The sequence below is a fragment of the Podarcis gaigeae genome (genome assembly GCF_964106915.1).
Source record: "Podarcis gaigeae genome assembly, chromosome: 15".
NCBI classification, from domain to species: domain Eukaryota; kingdom Metazoa; phylum Chordata; class Lepidosauria; order Squamata; family Lacertidae; genus Podarcis; species Podarcis gaigeae.
Genome location: NC_139692.1, coordinates 36,957,358 through 36,977,278, shown reverse-complemented (window position 1 = coordinate 36,977,278; position 19,921 = coordinate 36,957,358). Strand labels below are relative to the sequence as shown.

The 19,921-nt window shown below is 48.9% G+C and overlaps 1 protein-coding gene across 2 annotated transcripts in view; it reads right to left on the bottom strand.

Annotated features, from left to right (window-relative positions):
* MNT (MAX network transcriptional repressor) overlaps nucleotides 1–19,075 on the bottom strand; it is a 62,037-nt gene extending 42,962 nt beyond the window's left edge. The window contains exon 1 of one of the 2 annotated variants that reach the window (XM_083714572.1): nucleotides 18,694–19,075. In XM_083714572.1, the coding sequence (XP_083570698.1) occupies nucleotides 18,694–18,766 (73 nt within the window). In that variant the 5' untranslated portion in view covers nucleotides 18,767–19,075. Of the gene's footprint in view, nucleotides 1–17,931; nucleotides 18,049–18,693 lie in introns of those variants that run through there. The other variant, XM_083714573.1, reaches the window with a different exon arrangement.
* Between the last annotated feature and the right edge of the window lie 846 nt (nucleotides 19,076–19,921).

Here is a 19,921-nt window from a genome sequence, read left to right as displayed (position 1 = left end):
GTCACCATTGGACCCGCGCCGGTTGCAAAACACACCTGGCTAATTTCTAACAACAACAACAACAATAAATTTTATTTATACCCTGCCCTCCCCGGCCAGAGCCGGGCTCAGGGCAGCTGACACCAGTAAAATTACAGTAAAATCATAATTGGGGAGACGGACCAATTTAAAATACAGGTTAAAATGCAATTTAAAATGCAGCCTCATTTTAAAAGTAGCCCATAGATCAAAACCATAAGGGGAGGGAAACAGAAGGGTCAGACTGAGTCCAAACCAAAGGCCAGGTGGAACAGCTCTGTCTTGCAGGCCCTGTGGAAAGATGTCAAGTCCCGCAGGGCCCTAGTCTCTTGTGACAGAGCGTTTCACCAAGTCGGGGCCAGTACTGAAAAGACCCTGGCCCCAGTTGAGACCAATCTAACCACCTTGCGACCTGGCTGATGACCCCTGTGGACCCCTTCCAACTCTCACGATTAATAGGAACTATAGTGTTTCTCTCTGAGGTCCGTTCATTGCGAAGGTGGAGGGTCTCGGGCCCACGGCACAAAATGGTCCCCTGAGATCCCTCATTGCTTCCTTTCCTCAGTTCACACCACTCTGTAGCCCTGCTCTGCGCTCTCCTCAGGAACTTCTGCCTGTCTGGGAATGTGTCCCCAAACTGCGATGGTGCCTCTTGCTAGCCTGGATGAGGATGGAGAGGGTTTTTTTTTGGGGGGGGGAGTAAAAAAACAACCCCTCAGACTTTTGTGCCACAGGAAAACATGGCCGACACCTCTTGTTCCTCCCACTGCTAGGCCTACTGGTGCCCGGCCATAGGAGCCAGCTCCTAGGGGCTGAGGTCCCTTCGGCCTCCACAACATTTGAGGGGGCCAGCCCCCCCCCCAAGTGGATAGGCATTGCAATTCAAATGGTGTGAGCATGCTGCACCTTGTTATTTTTAAAAATGTGAATTTTCGACATAAAATACAATAAGAATCAAACTGGTCTACCGAACAAGACTAATAAGAACAATTAAAAAAATGCAAAAATAAAAATGTGGGGGGGGGGAGAAAGAGGGGGGGAAATACCCATTACGCCCTTTACCATATTTGTATCATCTCTATCCTGTCATTCATCAGGATATTCTGTGCTGGGTATTGTGATCAATTATGCAGTGCAGGGCTTACTTGCCCCCCCCCCAAATATGTTATTCAAGTTTGCTCCCCTGCACCCGTCCCCTGGAAGCTTGCTCACCCCAAACTGTGGCCCCCCCCGGCTGAAAAAAATGTTTGCTGCACTGGTCCTCAACTGGTGGGTCAGTACGCACCAGTGGGTCATGGCCTAATCCAAAGTGGGTTGTGACAGGAACGTGGTAAAGGTAAAGGACCCTTGACAGTTAAGTCCAGTCGCAAATGACTCTGGGGTTGCAGTGCTCATCTCACTTTATTGGCCGAGGGAGCTGCCGTTTGTCCGCAGTTTTTCCAGGTCATGTGTAAAAGCCGCTTCTGGTGAAACCAGAACAGCGCATGGAAACGCCGTTTACCTTCCCGCCAGAGTGGTACCTATTTATCTACTTTCACTATGACGTGCTTTCGAACTGCTAGGTTGGCAGGAGCAGGGACCGAGCAACAGGAGCTCACCCCGTCGCGAGGATTTGAACCGCCGACCTCCTGAACAGCAAGCCCAAGGCTCAGTGGTTTAGACCACAGTGCCACCCGCGTCCCCAGGAACATGACTGCCAAGAACGTTAAGAAATGAGTCTCCAAATGGGTTAAAAGTGGGTCTTAAAAGATTGAAGATTTCAAAGGCTGAATATTATTTACGGAGTGGTATACATACACGAGGGAGCAGTTTTTTTAACAGAGTAACACTCACAAGTGAGGGGAGGACCCATAGGTCACAGACCGCAAAGAGCTTACACTTATAAAACAACTCAGAGCTGCCTCACCCTGAAGAAAAACAAATGCAATAAACTTGACTAAGGGTAGGAGTCAAATGTTGCGGCCAGAGGCAGACAGTGGCTGCTCTTTTCCTCTCCTAAAGGCATCTTTCCTGCCCATTATTTCGACTTTATTGGTATACCCAGCTCCTCAAATCTTTATGACGATGCTCTGATACGTTATTTATTTGCCTATTTACAGCATTTGTAGCCTGCTCTTCAATTTCTTTTAAATCCCAGAGTGGCCACCAAAGCAATAAAGATTTAAAGGGGAGGGGGCGCGAAGATACTATAATATACACAAATGATTAAAACAGCCCCAATAAACAACAAATTAACAACTCCAACGTAAGGCGAAGAAGCAAAACCATAAGAATGAAACTTATCCACCACCCCACCCCCATTTAACCAAGTTTTTAAAAAATACACTCAAGATTCAAACTGATTAAGCAACCAATGGTCTTGGAAATAGTTCCCACACCATTTCTCACCTTTGGCAGCCTCATAATAATAACAACAACAAAAACAACAACAGCAAGAAGAAAAAGAAGAATGTTATTATTTATATGCCCATCTGACTGGGTTGTCCCAGCCACTCTGGGAGGCTTTTTAGTAAAATATGCATTAACTTCAAGCATCTAGTGCTTATTATTAAATCTGTATTCCCTCCCCCTTTACACCCATTTCTGGTTCTGCCCATTCTAACCAACCCGACATCTGCTGCAATTGGCCCTCTGGTCTTCCTTCTTCCACACAACTCCGCCCCCGCCTATCCAGTCCAGCCAATCACATTTCTGTCTCTACATAAGAAATACGCAATACCTTATACCAGGTATAAGGAACAAATGTGGCCCTCCATGCTTCTTTCCCTGGCCCCCGAGGCTCTCCCCAGCCCACACACCCTTTGCAGACGCACCCTCTCCCGGGGCTGCTTTGCACCCTTGGGTGGAGTGTATAGATAGGGATACATGACATGTGCTAAGAAAACGGCCTATTTGAGGAAGGTAAAATGTGCATTTCATGCTCCACCCTCAGCCATGTGGCTGCCCAGAAGTGAATGTGGCCCTCAGGCCGGAAAACCACCCAGGCACCATCTGCATAACTCCCCACATCGCCCTGGCTCCCCACCCCCACCCTATCCCTCTGAGGAGAGAGATCGTTCCCCTTTTCTCTAACCCCTGCCTGAAGCCCTGGAGAGCTGCTGCCGGTCAGTGCAGACAACACTGAGCTACATGGACCAATAGTCTGACTCAATTATCCTAGAGCAGCAAGAACACTCTGCATAAGCTCAGAGGTATTCATTGTGACTCCTTTAGACCCGAAGCCTGGTGGACTTCAGCCAGGCTCTGCCTCACAGTCATTTCATTTCTTTCTTTTTTGTTCTCCTGACAGGGAAAACAGACCAGTGAAACCAGTTCCCCTTGCTGCCGCGGAATCCAGTTCAGCCTGGTGGCTTTCTCGGCAGCCTCCACTGGCCTGCCATGTGTTTTGACAATGCACTGCTTGAACTCGATAAATGAGATATGGGTGTCCTCACTAGGGCTGGGCAATGTCGGGTTTTCAACATCGCGGTTTGGCGATATACCACAGAAGCTGAAAAAAGCTGTGTTGGCCCCAGTCAGCACGATGCCTGGGCAAACTGCCACAGCTCTCATCATGGGAGATGAGGCGCTTTTACCCCAGCGTCTCAGGGGCTGTGGCCAAAACAGCTGACCCCAGCCTGCTGCTCAGCCGGGGGGGGGGGCAGAAAGGCTCCTGCCCCCAGCAGAGCCAGCTCCGAGTCCCCTGCCAATATATCGCCTAGGCCTCGGCCTCACCTTGCCAAATAAAACCATACATTTGAAGAGATTTATAACCCCACCTTTCCCATCTCTGCGCACCCACGAGACAGCTTTAAACAATATAAAGCAGTACAATTAAATACTTAACAGCTAAAGCATAAAAACGCAAACAGCAGTTAAAAAATACACACCAAAAGCAGACAGAAGACAAGGGCAGGGGGTTATCGGCTGTCCCCCAAAACCCTCTGATTTAAGAGTCTTAGGCCCCATCTGCATTATACATTTGAAGCAGTATTATACCAGTTTAAGCGGTTAAGGAAGAAGCCTGCGAACTGTAGTTTGTAAAGGGCGCTGAGAGTTGTTAGGGGACCCAGCTAATCCCTCAAGAGAGCTACAATTCCCAGAGATCCCTTGGCAGAGGGGCTGTTAAAAACCAGTTGGGGAATTGCAGCTCTGTGAGGGGAACAGGTTGTCTTCCTAACTCCTCTCAGCACCCTTAATAAACTACAGTTCCCAGGATTATTATTTTTGGGGGGGAGCCATGATATGAAGCCGCTATGAAGTGCAGATGGCATGGTATGTAAACACAAACATTCAAAATGGCTAGACCCACCCAACCACCCTGCTCTTCCTTCTGCGGCCAATTCTTATTGCTGGGTGATTTTGTGGTGGACAAGAACCAAGCAGTGCAGGATCAACCCCATTTCCAAGCAAGATGCCTCCATGAAGCCAGAGAGAGAGGCTTATGGGGGGGGGACAGTTAATGCCCCCATCCCAAGCTCAAGGTTTTCAATGCCTTTGCACAGAGGACGGCTATCGTCTCCCCAGGAATATTTACGCAGCAGCTAAAAAACCAAAACCACACACACCACCTAGGAGGCCAGAGTTCTGGAGCAGGTGAGCTGAGAGAATTACTCAACCGCAAGAGGCTGCGGAAAAAGCTCCCTCTCCCTCGAAAACACCAGGAAGGGGGGGGACCAGCCCCCAAGCACGTGTCTGCCTGCTGTGCACTTTAGAAGACAACACGGCAGGTCAGCTGGGCGGCAGCCAAGCGGCAGAGAGAACCTCCCTCGCCCATGACGCACCACGTCACCACCGGGAACGGCCAAAAGACCTCATGATGAAGTCGCATGCAGCATCTGCAGTACGGGATGCCAGCTTCTGGGGCGGGGAGAGAGAAAAGGGGGGCGGATTCCAGCGGCTGAACTCTTAAGCGCCATGCAACTGCATTGGCGAGTCAGGAAGCACACAGCAAAGCTGACCCAAAGCTCGGATTCTGCAATGTTGCACGCTTTGCTCACGGTAGTTATGCAAGCCTCATGTGCCTGGTTTGTTCCGTATCTGAGACAGATCCAAGGAGCCCTGAACTGGGTGTTGTAGGCAAGCACCATCCCCTTCACACACATACACCGATGCGAATCCTGCTCCAACAGAAGTCTCTGACATATAATATTATCCAGACCTTCCTCTGTCGCCTTAAGGACTAGGAGTGTCAACCCTCAGGGTAGGAGGTGGGACTGGTGGAAGAGTTCTTTGAAGCTAGGCAAAATTCCCAGAAATCTTGAAATCCTCAGTTAATCTCTACAAGACCCTGTGAGGTAGGTTAAGAGGCTGGGACTGACTCCAAGCTTCATGGCTGACTGGGGATTCGAACCCCGATCTCCCAGGTCCTAGTCTGACACTCTAACCACTACACCCCACTGGCTTCCTAGAGTACTTCTGCCACAGGGCAGCTCTATAAATTAAGTAGGTAAATAAATATGGGGGAAAGCAAAATGCCACTTAGAGAAGGCTCTGAAATACTTCCCTTGAGGCTTGAATTTCTTTTATCCTGGATTGTTTCGTTTGATGTTTTAAAGTGTTGCAAAGCACTTTGAGATTGTTTTCTTGAAAATATAAAGTGGCATAGAAATTAAATGAAGAATAACAATAAATCTTATGGGGTGGGGGGAATGGCACCTTGACATTCCATTGTGGTGAGCGTCGCCTCGGTTTAAGGTGCCATTTGGCGATTAGCTTATACAGTACAGTGGTACCTTGGGTTCTGGAGGTCCGTTCTTAACCTGAAACTGTTCTTAACCTGAGGTACCACTTTAGCTAATGGGGCCTCCTGCTGCCACTGCCCCACGATTTCTGTTCTCATCCTGAGGTAAAGTTCTTAACCCGAGGTACTATTTCTGGGTTAGTGGAGTCTGTAACCTGAAGCGTCTGTAACCCGAGGTACCACTGTATATCTGAGTTTCTAACACTTCATATTGGTAGTAAGTGACAATTTTAACCAGCCCAAGAATGAAACAAGGGCTGTATGCATACCATACATTTAAAGGACACCATCCACCCGCCAGAAAAGAATTGTGGGAACTGCAGTTTACCGCAGCACCCTTAAGAAACTATAATTCCCGTGATTATTATTTTTTTGAGGGGGTGCTTTAAAAGTATGATGTGTATGCAGCTCAGGTCACAGTGGAGGGTTCCCTTCCTCGAGGAAACAGAGGAGCCACACAGCAGGAAAGTTTTTGGAGGTTGACCACTGCGATACGTCTTCTACCTGTAGCTCTAGGGATCTCTCTTAGCTGCTGGAGTGACTCACGCCTGCCCAGCTGGGTGGGGAGTTCAGGTAGGCGTCACCTGACCTAGATGGAGGCTCGTACCCACTGAGTCAGCTCCTATCCCAAAACATTCTTCCCACTTCCTGTTACATAAACATACCCAAAGAGTTACGCCAAGACGTCACAAAGTCACATTCCATGGCCAGCTCAACAGGTGGCTACCACGGGTCAACCTACGGGCAATGGTGCTACTTATGAGGAAGAAGTCTAGGGGTCCTCTCGACAGAACTGAGCATGGGAGCCCCGCAATGCAGCCAGGCTGCCTTAGCACATGCAGAAGTGAGGGAAGAAACGCAAACCTGTAAAAGACAGAATCACCCTCTCACCTGGTCAGAACATATGAGGCCAAAGCAGTGCTAGAAACTCAGGTACATAATCCAATTGCTAGTCTCAGGCTAGAAAAATAGATAAAAACAGATGCACATGCTCTTAAAATTAGAAAAGCAAGATGACCCAGAGGCTAGCGCTTGGGATATGGAGCTGGTTTCAGCACCCTCTTCAGCTGCAGGTTTCACAGCCTTGTGCATCAGTCTTCCAAATCCCCTTTCTGCCAAGTGGGTATGCTGGTCAGTATTGCTTATCCACAATGCAAGGATGAATCCCAAGGCTATACAGTAAAACACTGCCGTGAGGCACCCCCTTAATATCCCTGAAGGCCTAAGCCAGGTGTCCCTTCCAGATGTCTAAAACTACTTAACTGTCATCATTGCCAACGAGAAATATTTCCTAAAATTCAATTTGCATTTTCCCAGAAATCAGTCCTCCTGCAGCAGGGATGGGGAGCCTCCGGCCCTCCAGGTGTTGCTAGACTACACCTCCCATAACCACCCATCAGCATGGCCAATGGCCAGGGATGATGGGAGTTGTAGTTCAGCAACAACCTGGAGAGCACCATCCTGTCTCCCCGGGCCTAGGGGCCGCGGAAACATCTCCATCACCTCTGATCACACTACAACTGCAATTTTGCTCAATAACCACAGGGCAAAGAACTTTGCAGGGTCTCACTGCCCATTCCCACCACATCCCCATGGATATCCTCTCAGGAAAAGTGTTAGAAACTCAGATATATAAGTTAAGCACCAAATGGCTCCTTAAATCAAGGTCGCAGTCGCCAGTGGTACCTCCAGTTATGAACTTAATTCATTCCGGAGGTCCATTCTTAACCTGAGGTACCACTTTACCTAATGGGGCTTCCCGCTGCCACCGCCACATGGTTTCTGTTCTCATCCTGAGGTAAAGTTCTTAACCTGAGGTACTACTTCTGGGTTAGCAGAGTCTGTAACCCGAAGTGTTTGTAACCCGAGGTGTTTTTAACCTGAGGTACCACTGTATCTGGGACGCGGGTGGCGCTGTGGAAGGTCGGCGGTTCGAATCCCCGTGACGAGGTAAGCTCCCGTTGCTCAGTCCCAGCTCCTGCCAACCTAGCAGTTCGAAAGAATGCCAGTGCAAGTAGATAAATAGGTACAGCTCCGGCGGGAAGGTAAACGGCGTTTCCATGCGCTGCTCTGGTTTCGCCAGAAGCAGCTTAGTCATGCTGGCCACATGACCCGGAAAAACTGTCTGTGGACAAACGCCGGCTCCCTCGGCCAGTAAAGCGAGATGAGCACCACAACCCCTGAGTCATTAGTGACTGGACTTAACCATCCAGGGGTCCTTTACCTTTACCTTTTACCACTGTATCTAGTTGCCCTTTGGTGGCAAGACAGCTCTTATTTTTCAAATGATGGACTGACTGTGATTGATACTCAGTTAAATATCTGACTAGTTCAGATGATAACCTTGAGCTAAATTAAGAACTTTGAGAACTTAAAAAAGTAAAGTCACTTAATCCAGTCCACATCTATTTCGGCCTATTCCTACCTCTTTTTTTTCTTTAAGGGTGACTGCTCCTGCTCAGGCTGCACAGAAATAGCAATTTGGTTCCAGAAATTCATTCTGATTGTGCAGATAAAATGTAACTGATAGAATTTTACAGGACGGGAAAACAGTGTGTAAAAACAGTGTCCAGATCCAATGATCCCCAGATGGTGGAGATGTCAGGTGCCATCCTGGTACCCAGATATCTCCACTTGGTTGCAAGTGGTTGGACGCCAGGTGCAAAATGCAAATTTCAAACACTGCCCTGGAACCTCAGAGCACAGGTTAATCCTCGAATCAGGGAAGCGCAACATAGATAACCATTATTCCCACTTTACAGATAGGGGAGATGGAAGACTGACAGCAAAACCATGGCTGAACAGCATTCATGCCACCGTTTTTTCCGCTTTGTTTCTCAAGCGGCCCCCATCTCTGCCAGCCGGTTTGTCTGGGCTTTGCCTCAGCTACATTAGGCGGGTGCCCCAGAACTGAGGAACAATCTCTGCTTGGAAACAGATTTCAAGGGAGAAGCCTTGAAACACCCAGAAGCGTAGTTGGGACATTGGCCTCCAACCATCAAAAAGGAAAACAGAAAAGCACACACAACCACACACAAAGGTGACCTCAGGTGTGACTGGTTTTCCTAAGTAGGTGACTTGCCTCCCTGTAATCCTTGCCAATGAAAGGTTGTTGTATTCTTTCCCAACTACCTTGAAAGGTAGGCTGGTGTTGCCTCAGTCAAGCTGAGAGCACACAAAGTCCTCAAGGAAGTAGTTACCAAAGGAAAAGCACCCATTCTACAGATCCAACAACAGTAGAGACCTTATTTAAACCATTGTTTTCCAAGGGAGTCATTGTGATAACTGCAGCAGAAGAGCCACATGCACCGCCTACATTATCACTTGATGGCCACGGCCACGGAAGCAGCTCAGCTAAAGGAGCTGAGTCTTTTGCCTCCAGCCATCCTCTTCCACGAATCTGCCCAGCCCCTTAACAAAATGCCATTTAAGTCAATAGCCGCAACTGTGGCAGAAAATTCCCTAAGTTGATGATGCAATGAAGACAACATTTATATAGATAGATAAATTCAGGTAACTGGGACATGAGTAGCAAGACCTAATTGTAGGTCATCTGAAGCTGGGGGTATGGGGGGTGTTAAGAGAGGGACAGTGGCTCTAACAAGGGACGTGTCACACTCCTTCTGGGGTAGTTTGTCTGCCTTTGGCCCCCCACCCTGCACTCAGCTCTCACCTGTGGCTCCTAGAAGATGTCAGCATGTGACAGCGGCCACATGGAGAAACGGCTTAGACTAGCCGACTAAGCCAGGCGAAGGTAGCCAATGGGTCTCAAACCCTCGGAGAGTTAGGGACTTCCCCTGGGTACGAAGACAGGTTCTTCTACCTAGACTCTAGGTATCCCATCGAGGAGAAGGAAAACTCTGCCCTTAAAACCTCCACTGCCTTGCGGGAAATTTTCAGAAGAAAAGGCTAAGGAGTAAACACTCCTTAGTGTTGGTGCTGACCTTTCAAGCCCTAAACGGCCTCGGTCCAGTATACCTGAAGGAGCGTCTCCACCCCCATCGTTCTGCCCGGACTCTGAGGTCCAGTGCCGAGGGCCTTCTGGCGGTTCCCTCTCTGCGAGAAGCCAAGTTACAGGGAACCAGGCAGAGGGCCTTCTCGGTAGTGGCACCCGCCCTGTGGAACGCCCTCCTACCAGATGTCAGAGAGAAAAATAACTACCAGACTTTTAGAAGACATCTGAAGGCAGCCCTATTTAGGGAAGCTTTTAACGTTTATTAAAATTGTATTTTAATACAGACTATTGTATTTTAATACAGTGGTACCTCGGGTTAAGAACTTAATTCGTTCCAGAGGTCCGTTCTTAATCTGAAACTGTTCTTAACCTGAAGCACCACTTTAGCTAATGGGGCCTCCTGCTGCCGCTGCGCCGCCACTGCACGATTTCTGTTCTCATCCTGAAGCAAAGTTCTTAACCCGAGGTAATATTTCTGGGTTAGCAGAGTCTATAACCTGAAGCATCTGTAACCTGAAGGGTCTATAACCCAAGGTACCACTGTATTCTGTTGGAAGCCGCCCAGAGTGGCTGAGGAAACCCAGCCAGATGGGTGGGGTATAAATAATAATTTTTTATTAAATTATTATATTATTACTATGGAAAGCCAGAGTGGAGTCCCTAAGGCAGTTGGATGGCACCTCTTTCCGGCAACTCCTGCAGCCAAGCCAGTGCCAAACGTATTGCTCTGCTTTCCTTTGGACCACATCAGCCAGGACGAGGGGGGGGGGGTCTTGTTGTCTGGGCAGCCCAGGACCTCCATACACACCAACCAGGCTTGCACCCCACGGAGATCATTTCGGTGCTGCTAATGCAGATATTTGACTTCACCCCTGGAGGCGCACTCCATTCTTTCTCGGGACAGATGGATGACAACAACAACACCTGTAGCTGCACTGAAAGGAACAACTGCATCATGCTAAATAGAGTATGCCAGGGGTTCCCAAACTGTGGTCTGCAAGATTCATTCAGGTGGTCCACAGTGTCAGTGAAGAGTAGTGGCTATGAACATTGTTCCTAGACCCTGGCAGTCTGCTCAGGTGGTGAGCAGGATGAATAAGAAGTGATTGGGGGGAAGGCACAAGAAAGTAACTATATTATTATTGTTATTTCCAAGACGGCAGGCTTAGGCGTCCTCCAAGGTTTGCAGAAGTACAAAAAAAAGCTTTAGGAAACCCACCCCACCTCCCAAAAAACTCAGCACAATGATGACTGAGTGTTCTTGGTTGTGCAGTGCTGAGCCTGAGCAGCACTTCACTCACACACTGCAAGAATCTGTTGCAGGTCCCACCTGAATACTGCTATCTCAATTCTCCCAGGCCTTGTGTAACCCAAACGGCACTATCCATAACTCCACCATCCTTCCTCTGCATAAGAGACGGCTACTGGCAGACTCAGAGAAATGGCAAAATATGCAGGAGGACTGAAAAAGAAATTGCGGGGAACACTGACCCTTAAGGGAAAACACCCGAAAACAGCCTAATGAGGACTAAGCATGCTCAACAAACACAGTGTGTGTTTATGGGGATGAAGAGATAATGGGAACACCTAAGGGATTGAGTAACGGAATGGAGTTCTTGAAAGAGGGCATGGTTGGCTGAATGCCACCCTGAACAGGCATGCACTACACATTGCAACATTTTCTTGCAGGCTCCAGATAGGATGTCTCTAACGATCGTTTATCCCAATGTTACCCCTCCATTCCATTGATTTATTCCAAGATTTTGCAGGTTTTACAGCTGCGACCTTCCCCCATGTGGTGAGAGCCTTCTGTTGCGTGACCATCTTCTAGTGTGATGTAGTAGATTTAAAAGGGATTGGCGTCAGCACCCTATGGTCCCCACGTACTATATTCCTCACCTACATCAGCTCACTGGGTGAACTTGGGCCAGTCGCTGTCTCTCAGCCTAGCCTACCTCACAGGACTGTTGTGAAGATAAAATAAGGAAGGGAGGAGAACAATGGCCACCAGTTCGATCTCCTGGGAGGAAAGGCTGGATTCTAAACGATGATGCAGCAGGAGAGGTAATAAAATGACGACGACAACACAAGGTGGGTGGAAAAAGAGGAATCTATCCTGCAGCTCTAAGGCTTCTTTCTTTTTGCTGTTGTGGTTGAATTTTAATTTCCTTCTCATCCACCTTTCCTGGAGTGACTCACTGCTGAGACAATACGTTTCAGGCTACCTCCCATCAGATATGACACACACACAAAAAACACAGACATTTGATCCTCCGCTGTGGTTGCAAAAGCTGTGCCCCCCCCCCCTGCACTGGAGAGGCCTGCCACCCATGGCAAGTAACAGGAAGGCAAGGGAAGAAAACACACAAAAAAGGGAATTCCCCCAACTCTTTTGGCAAGGGATTTCACATGGTGAGCAGGTCTAAAGGCATTGCTCAAAGATTTAATCGCAACTGCACAAAGAAGGAGACCTTGAACCGCCCCTAACCCCATGTCACAGAAAAAAACAATCCAGATTTCAGAAAAGCGAACACAAGAGCTGTCAACACAGGTAAGGTGCTGGCGTTCTGTCCCATAGATGTGCAAGCCGCTCTGCAGTGAAACCCAATTATCAGCTCCCTGCCCCAAGGACTTGCCGATCAGAAGGTCGGCGGTTCAAATCCCCGCGACGGGGTGAGCTCCCGTTGCTCAGTCCTTGCTCCTGCCAACCTAGTAGTTCGAAAACACATCAAAGTGCAAGCAGATAAATAGGTACTGCTCTGGTGGGAAGGTAAACGGCGTTTCTGTGCGCTGCTCTGGTTCGCCAGAAGCGGCTTAGTCATGCCAGCCACATGGCCCAGAAGCTGTATGCCGGCTCCCTCGGCCAATAAAGCGAGATGAGCGCCGCAACCCCAGAGTCGGTCACGACTGGACCTAATGGTCAGGGGTCCCTTTACCTTTATCTAAAGGGAATGAAGAAGTAGACCTGGTGGAAGCACAACAGCAGGGGCCCCTTGGGGCCCCGAATCAAAACAGTGATCAGCCTTTCCCCCACCCAAGAGAAAGTGTTTGCTCATTAGGCAAATGATGAGTGGCATCTGCGACAAAATGTTGCAGCGTGGAATTCTCCCCTCTCAGGATTCTAGCTGGACTCAGAAATGTCTACTTCCAGGATACTCCAGTTGCTCTCCCACCAAGTTTTCTAATCCTCACCCTCCACACACATAAAAAACCCCAGACAGCATTCTGTGCCCATAGACCAGAATTATTTATTATTATTTAATCGTTAAGCTTCTGTCCCACACTTCTTCCCAAGGAACCATAGGCAGTGAAAACAAATGACTATTTTTAAAACAACAACAACAACAACAACAACAACACACACACACACACACACACACACACACACACACACACCATAAAAACAATCCTAGTACAGATGCAGACTGGGAAAGATCTCCATGCAAAAGGGTTGTTGAAAGAGGAACGTCTTCTGCAGGTGCTGAAAAGACAGCTGAGAGGGTGCCTGTCTAATATTTAATGGGAGTGCATTCCATAGGGCAGGTGCCAGGACACTGAAGACCCGATTGCAATATTGTATGGAATGCACCTGATTAAGATGGTATCTGCCAGAAGCCCCTGTCTGCAAAGCACAGGGATCAACCGGATACAACAGCGGGTGAGACCATATTTCAGGTATGCGGATCCCAAGCTCTAGGGGACTTTATACGCGGAAACCAGCACCTTGAGCCTAGCCCAGTAGGCTTGGAAGGGGGACAAGGGGGTCGTCCCTCTTGCAGACAGGTGTTGCTGCTTCAACCATATGAGTAATGACAGTCAAGAGAACTGAAACAGATTCAGAACGTAGTTTAATCATGCTAAGCCAGACACAAAAAGCCCCAGAAATATAACTGCACTTAAATGGCAACTGGCTCAGTCGGTAGAGCGCGAGACTCTTAATCTCAGGGTTGTGGGTTCGAGTCCCACATTGGGTGAAAGAATTCTGCATTGCAGGGGGTTGGACTAGAGGGCCCTCATGGCCCCTTCCAACTCTACAATTCTAGGACTCTATAAAATTATTGTAGGTCAGGTTGGAGAACACCCATCTCCTATCCTGCCAGTTGCTCAGGCCCCAACACCCTGCTAGGGACCATAAGGGGTGGGTGCCTTTTCTTCTGTTCTGCCCCACCTTAATTATTTCCCTGGTCCAGGATGTCAAGCAGTGCTTCGCAGCCAGATCCACTCTGCGTTTTGATTTCCCACAAAGCCCCTGATGTTAAGTGTTGCCCAAGGGCATTGTGGGAAACCAAAGGGGGACCTAGACACAGCCATCTTTGTGCTGCTTCAGGAGCCACTCAGAGGAGTGGGACCAATCGGAGAACACTTTGCCTAGTTCCCTCCCACCAAACCTGGAGCCAGTCCAAAGATTTGAGGGCCTCTTCTAACCCAAATCTTGCCTGACACATGCAGCTAGAAGCGTTAGAAACTCAGCTATGTAAGTGAGGCGACAAATGGCTCCTTAAACCAAGATTGCAGTCGCCAAAAAAGGATCGCCTAGTTGCCATTTGGGGGCGAGACGGTTCTAAAAGTCTTATTGGCCTGTGACTGATTCTCAGTTAAACGTCTGGCCAGCTCAGATGGCAACCTTGAGCTGGCTTAAGAAGTTAGAGAACATAGAGAAGAAACATCACACAATCCACATATATATTGGCGAATTCCGACTTCTTTTTCTTAATGGCAACACAGACCATTCACAATGGAAGAATGTTCTTCACACCTGTGAGGTGGGATAAGTGAAGGCAAGCTGCAACAATTAACTATAATGTTGTTCGCTGCTTTGGGTAATCCACAAAAACAGGGCAGCGACTCAAACGATGCTGCTTTCGCCTAACCACGGAGGATGCGCATGGCCCAGGTAAAGGCAACCTTTGACCATCCAGCATGGCCAGGGATGATGGGAATTGTAGTTCAGGAACACGTTGAGGTTCCCCATAGCTCACCTAGACTTATCCACAGAATTGTCTCCAAGACAGTGGCCGCCTTCCTGCCTTGCCACTGTTCCTCTGTCCCTAGCTGTCACTCTTCGCCTGCCCACCCACGAGATATGGATTGAAAACCAGACTTCAGCATAGCATACTAAATCTCAGATATTGCCCCCACTATTACGACTATTGGTTAATCAGGGTAGCTGATGGGTCTCAAACCCAGTGTGAGTTAAGGACTTCCCCTGCATGTGAAGACAGGAAGACTGAGCAGAGGAGACCAATTGTGGGCCCAACGGTCAAGAAGACGGTTTCTGCATGTACTGTAGAGGGAAGTAAGAGGCAGATGGAGCTTGTCCACGTGGAAAGGCAGCCCATCCAGGAGAAGGAAAACTGATCTTAAATCTACGTTGCCTTGCAGGAAATCTTCGGGAGGAGAAAAGGCTACACAAATCTGGAGTGCAGTCCCTAAGATGGTTTAATGGTGCCTTGAAGGCCTCCTTCCAGCAACATGTTCAGCCAAGCTGGTGCCAAACGCTTTGCTCTGCCCTTTTTGGACCACATCAGCAAAGCCAAGAAGGAAGTATTTCCGTCTGGGCAGCCCAGGACCTCCATGCACACTGCCCAGCCTTGCGCCCCGGGGAGGTCACTTCAGTGCTGCTAACACAGCGGTTTGACTTCACCCCTGGAGGCGCACTCCACTGTCTCTCGAGACAGACAGATGCCAACAACAAGCAGATTTTTTTATAATTGCACGATATATCATTGAGTTCTTTGGAGAAAAGCATGGCAAACTGTGTTCCAAGCCAGGAACCGATTTCATAAGGAAACAGGTACAACTACGGTCACACACCCACAGGCCAACCTGCCTCCACAATGTTGCTTACTGAGCTATGAGCCGTATGTAAATTTTCAAAATGAAAGCTGTGGATTAATACGGGACAGGGTGAGGAGGAAGGAGATGGGAGAGTAGCTACATGATGGGTCTCAGATCTGCCCTACATACATAGCAGCAGTTTCCATGGACTCTGGCTTCCGTCACGGTGTTCCATTACGCCAGAAGCGGTTTAGTCACGCTGGCCACATGACCCGGAAAGCTGTCTGTGGACAAATGTTGGTTCCCTTGGCCTGAAAGGCAAGATGAGCCCTGCACCCCATAGTCGCCTTTGGCTAGACTTCACCATCCAGGGGTCCTTTACCTTTTTACACAGCAGCAGTACTAGTATAGTATGACGATTCTGTAGGATAGTACAAATTCTTGTCTGTCTGCATGTCTGAAGCTGTTGTTACTTCAAGCCAATCAGAGACAGGTAAGATATCTGGGTTCAAAAAAGTAAGGCGAGATTCCCCCCTAAATGCACCTAACTTTTATTTATCAAACAATATTTAAATTATTCTGAAGCACAGTCCACACGCCTGGGGCTGATTGCAGGGACATGGCTGTTGTTTGCTACAAGCCATAAACAGATAGTTGAAGGAGATCTGGATTAAAAGTCTATTTATGACCCCTAACAGTACAAAGCTATATCCATGCAAGCAGTTCAGAGTGTACGCAGTGCTATAAAGCATAATGATGATTAATAGGATGTAGGTCTGGAAGATCCCAGACTCAGCATCCCTCACCACGACCATTTTTAATCCGGAGCTCTCCTCCTTTCAGAATACAGTAGAAAGCAGCGTGCTGGGATCCCCCCAACAGATCTTCTACCAAATTAATTTTCATTGTTAATATTCCCAAATTCTATGTTGTCATTCCACGGAGCACAGCCCCAAGCTCTGAGCTGCCTGCATGGCAGGTCTTTACCAGGAGCCCCGAATACAAACAAGAGGTCTGGAGTTTTAAAATCTGTTATTCAGATTACAGCAAATAAAAATAAAAAAACCGGCATGCTGGTTTTCAGATCTTTTCTGCATGCCATTTCACATCACCCTCGTTATCATCACCACCAACGTTCCTGCAGCACAAACAAGTGAGGGCAGGCCCTCCCCACCACCCTCGTGTACGCACAAGCACGCGAACGGGAGAGCGCGCACACGCGCATAGTTGCAAGAATGAAAGCGCGCATCCAAGCAGCAGCAGCAGAGAGGGAGTGTCCCCAACGCACGTGGTCGAGGGCAGGGCCTTGACACGTCACCCGTTCCCCGCTAACCAATGGAACGGGCCTGGAACGCAGAGCAAACACGCAACGTTCCAAACCTGGGGGAGGGGGAAGAAAATGAAGAAAAAAAAAAGATACAAGCGACGCCAACGTTCCATTGTGCGCTTAGATCTCGACCACGCGCTAACGCAGCATCTCTCCGGAATTTTAATGTGTGCATATGCGTGTGTGCGTAGCGTGTGTATGCGGGGCGGAGGGGATCGGTTCCTCCCGCATGCAGCAACAGCCCTTTCTGGATCTCTCCCAGCAGATTTCCCAATTAGGGGAGCGGCGCATCATCAGACGAAAGAGGCGGAAATAGTTTTTTTTAAAGTGCATCATATGACACCCCCCTCCCTCCCTCGTCTTAAGATCAGGAGCGCCAACAGCCCCGCCACCGCCCTGGAAAAGCCTCCGTCGAGAACGAGAAGGAAACGCTTCCCCTCCCCAAAAGGAAACCCAACAGATTCAAACCCTCCCCACAGTTGCTGCCTAATGAATAACTGCTCCTGATGATAAATCAGGAGGCATCGTCAAAAAAACAGAACGGGGAGGCAGCAGGAAGGAAAGGTTCCTATCTTTTTTCTATTACGGTTTTTTTTTTCTTTTTGGCGCATAACTACATGACATCGTAACCCACCCTCTGATCCAGCCCGCCTCTTAAAAGCCTGCGCGCGCCTCCTTGCATTCACTATGCGCCTTAGAAAGTTTAAGAAGGAAATAATTAAAACCGTGTGAAAAGGACGGATCGCTGCCGGATGCATGAATGAAGAACCGCAAGAGCAGGCAGAGACCCAAGCATAATTAATTATGGCTATTACGTGGGCTGCATCGGTTAACTACGTTCGTGTTGCAAAGGGTTGTTTTTCCTTCCCAGCCCTCCTTACACTGCAGGGCGGAAAGGGGTCAGGTAGTTTATTTCTGGGGGGTGGCAATAAACGCGAGCACGGGAATCGGAGAGAATCTGCCCATCCGCAGGAAATGAATGGGCTGAATTATTATTTTTTAGTATATACATACATGCATACATATCTCGGCTAGCATGTGTCAGCAAATTCAGAGTAAACGCAGAATGAAGTATTTAGACCACGTTGACAGGCTGCTCCCGCCCCCGGCTGTAATCCTGGACGCATTTACCTGGGAGTAAGTCCAATCTAACACAATGGGGCTTGCTTCTAAGTAGACATGTCCACAACGCGCTTGTTAAGCGAGGCAGCCTGCTATCCTCACAACCGCCGCCTCGTTAGGCAATCTCATATTTTTCTTCACCCGGTGCAAAAATATTTCCGATCACCCTGCCCAAATGTTCATTAAAACGAAACAAAAAAAGGGGCATTTTACAAAAACGGGAGGAGGGGAGGAAGGAGGGGAGAACCCGACTAGAAACCCCCACTGACGAGAACCGATGAGAAACCAGAAGACCTGATCATCATTGCAAAATCTGCGCTACGGAGGAGAAAGGAATCGTAACGCAGTGCAATTTTTTAAAGCAAAGCGGGGGGGGGGGGGGACTCACCATCTAACCCGCCAAAATAAATACGACGGCTTCGGTTGGGGGAACCGACGCGCCCCGAGCCCGAGGCGCTGTTTGCTCAGCGGCGAATCCGAGGGGACTTACTCCCGTGTCAAATGCACGCGCAAGGCTTTGCAATCCGAGGCGAAAGCGCTGCAAGCCTGTGACAAGGGGGAGTGAAATCCCCGGGCTTCCGACTGAAAGGCGACTCGCCTCGCGCTGCAAAGTTGGTTTCTCTTCCAACAATCAAAAAACGGGGGGGGGGGGAGGGAATAAGATAAATCCCACCGCGTGCATTATTATTTTTTAATTATTCTGCGTTTCTTTCAAAAAGGAGAGACACGAGATCTTAATTCCCACCACCACCCCCACCACCCCTGGCTTACCACGTGTTTTCTGTTGTTGCTGAGCTTGCCATTCTAGATACCTGGCCGCTTCTAACAATGTCTCAATGCTCATTTCTCGGGGCTGCGTTTCGGCGGAGGATCCAAAGTCTTGGGGAGACTTATGAAAAAAAATAAAATAAAATAAGTGAAGAAGGGAAACTCCACGCTGCCACCCCCGCGGCAGGATTCTTTAATTTTAATATCGGGGTTTGGTTCTTTTGCAAAGGGGGAAGAGGGAGGGGGGAGGAGGAGAAAAAAATAAAGAAGCCGGAGCCAGCCAGGCGATCGCCCCCTCCGCCCCGAGCCCCTCTGCGAACCTTCCAGACAAGGAAAGGGCTTTGTAACAAGATGGCGATGTGTAACAGAAACACAACAAGAAAAAAAGGGACTGACACGGCCCTCAGCTACTATAGGGAGAATTGCAGGCAAAGCCCGGACTGGATTGCAGCGCTTCGCCGGACGGGAGCGCGCCTGCTTGCTTTTCCTTTTGGGTGTGTTGTTTTTTTTTTTGACAGGACGGGAGTTTCCGCTTAGACGTCTCAGCGCAGCATGGCACGATTGTGAAAAGAAACAAACACAAAGCCCTCTTCCTGGGCGGTGCCATTCCAGGATGCACGTGGAGGCGGGCATGCTCGGGTGCTTTCCTGCAGGCGTTCTTTGCACGTAGAAAACTAGGGTGTCGGGTTCAGCCTAACGCTGCGCGCCAATTATTTCTTTCACGGGGGCAGCCTGCACCCTGAAGCGTTAACTGCAACACATAGATACACACATTTCTTCCATCAGGCTGCATTTATAAATTTGGCCTATTGGGGTGCATACACACCATATATGGAAAGTGCATTTAATACACATTCTCAAGAATCCTGGGGTCTGTAGGGGATCCACAATTCCCCTTAGAGAACTACAATTCCCAAAGTTCCCTGGGAAGAGGATATGAATGTTAAACTATCCCGTGAGAGAAGGAGGGTCTTGTAACATGTCTCAGCACCCTTCACAAACAAAACCTCCCAGAATTCCTAGGGAGAAGCCATGGTTGTTTCAAGTACAGTGGTACCTCAGGTTAAGTACTTAATTCGTTCTGGAGGTCCGTTCTTAACCTGAAACCAGTAGCGTAGCGTGGGTTGTCAGCACCCGGGGCAAGGCAAGTAATTTGCACCCCCTAACCCGTGGATTTGCGCCCCTAACCCTAACCCCCAGATGTTGCGCCCGGTGCGGCCGGCCCCCCCTG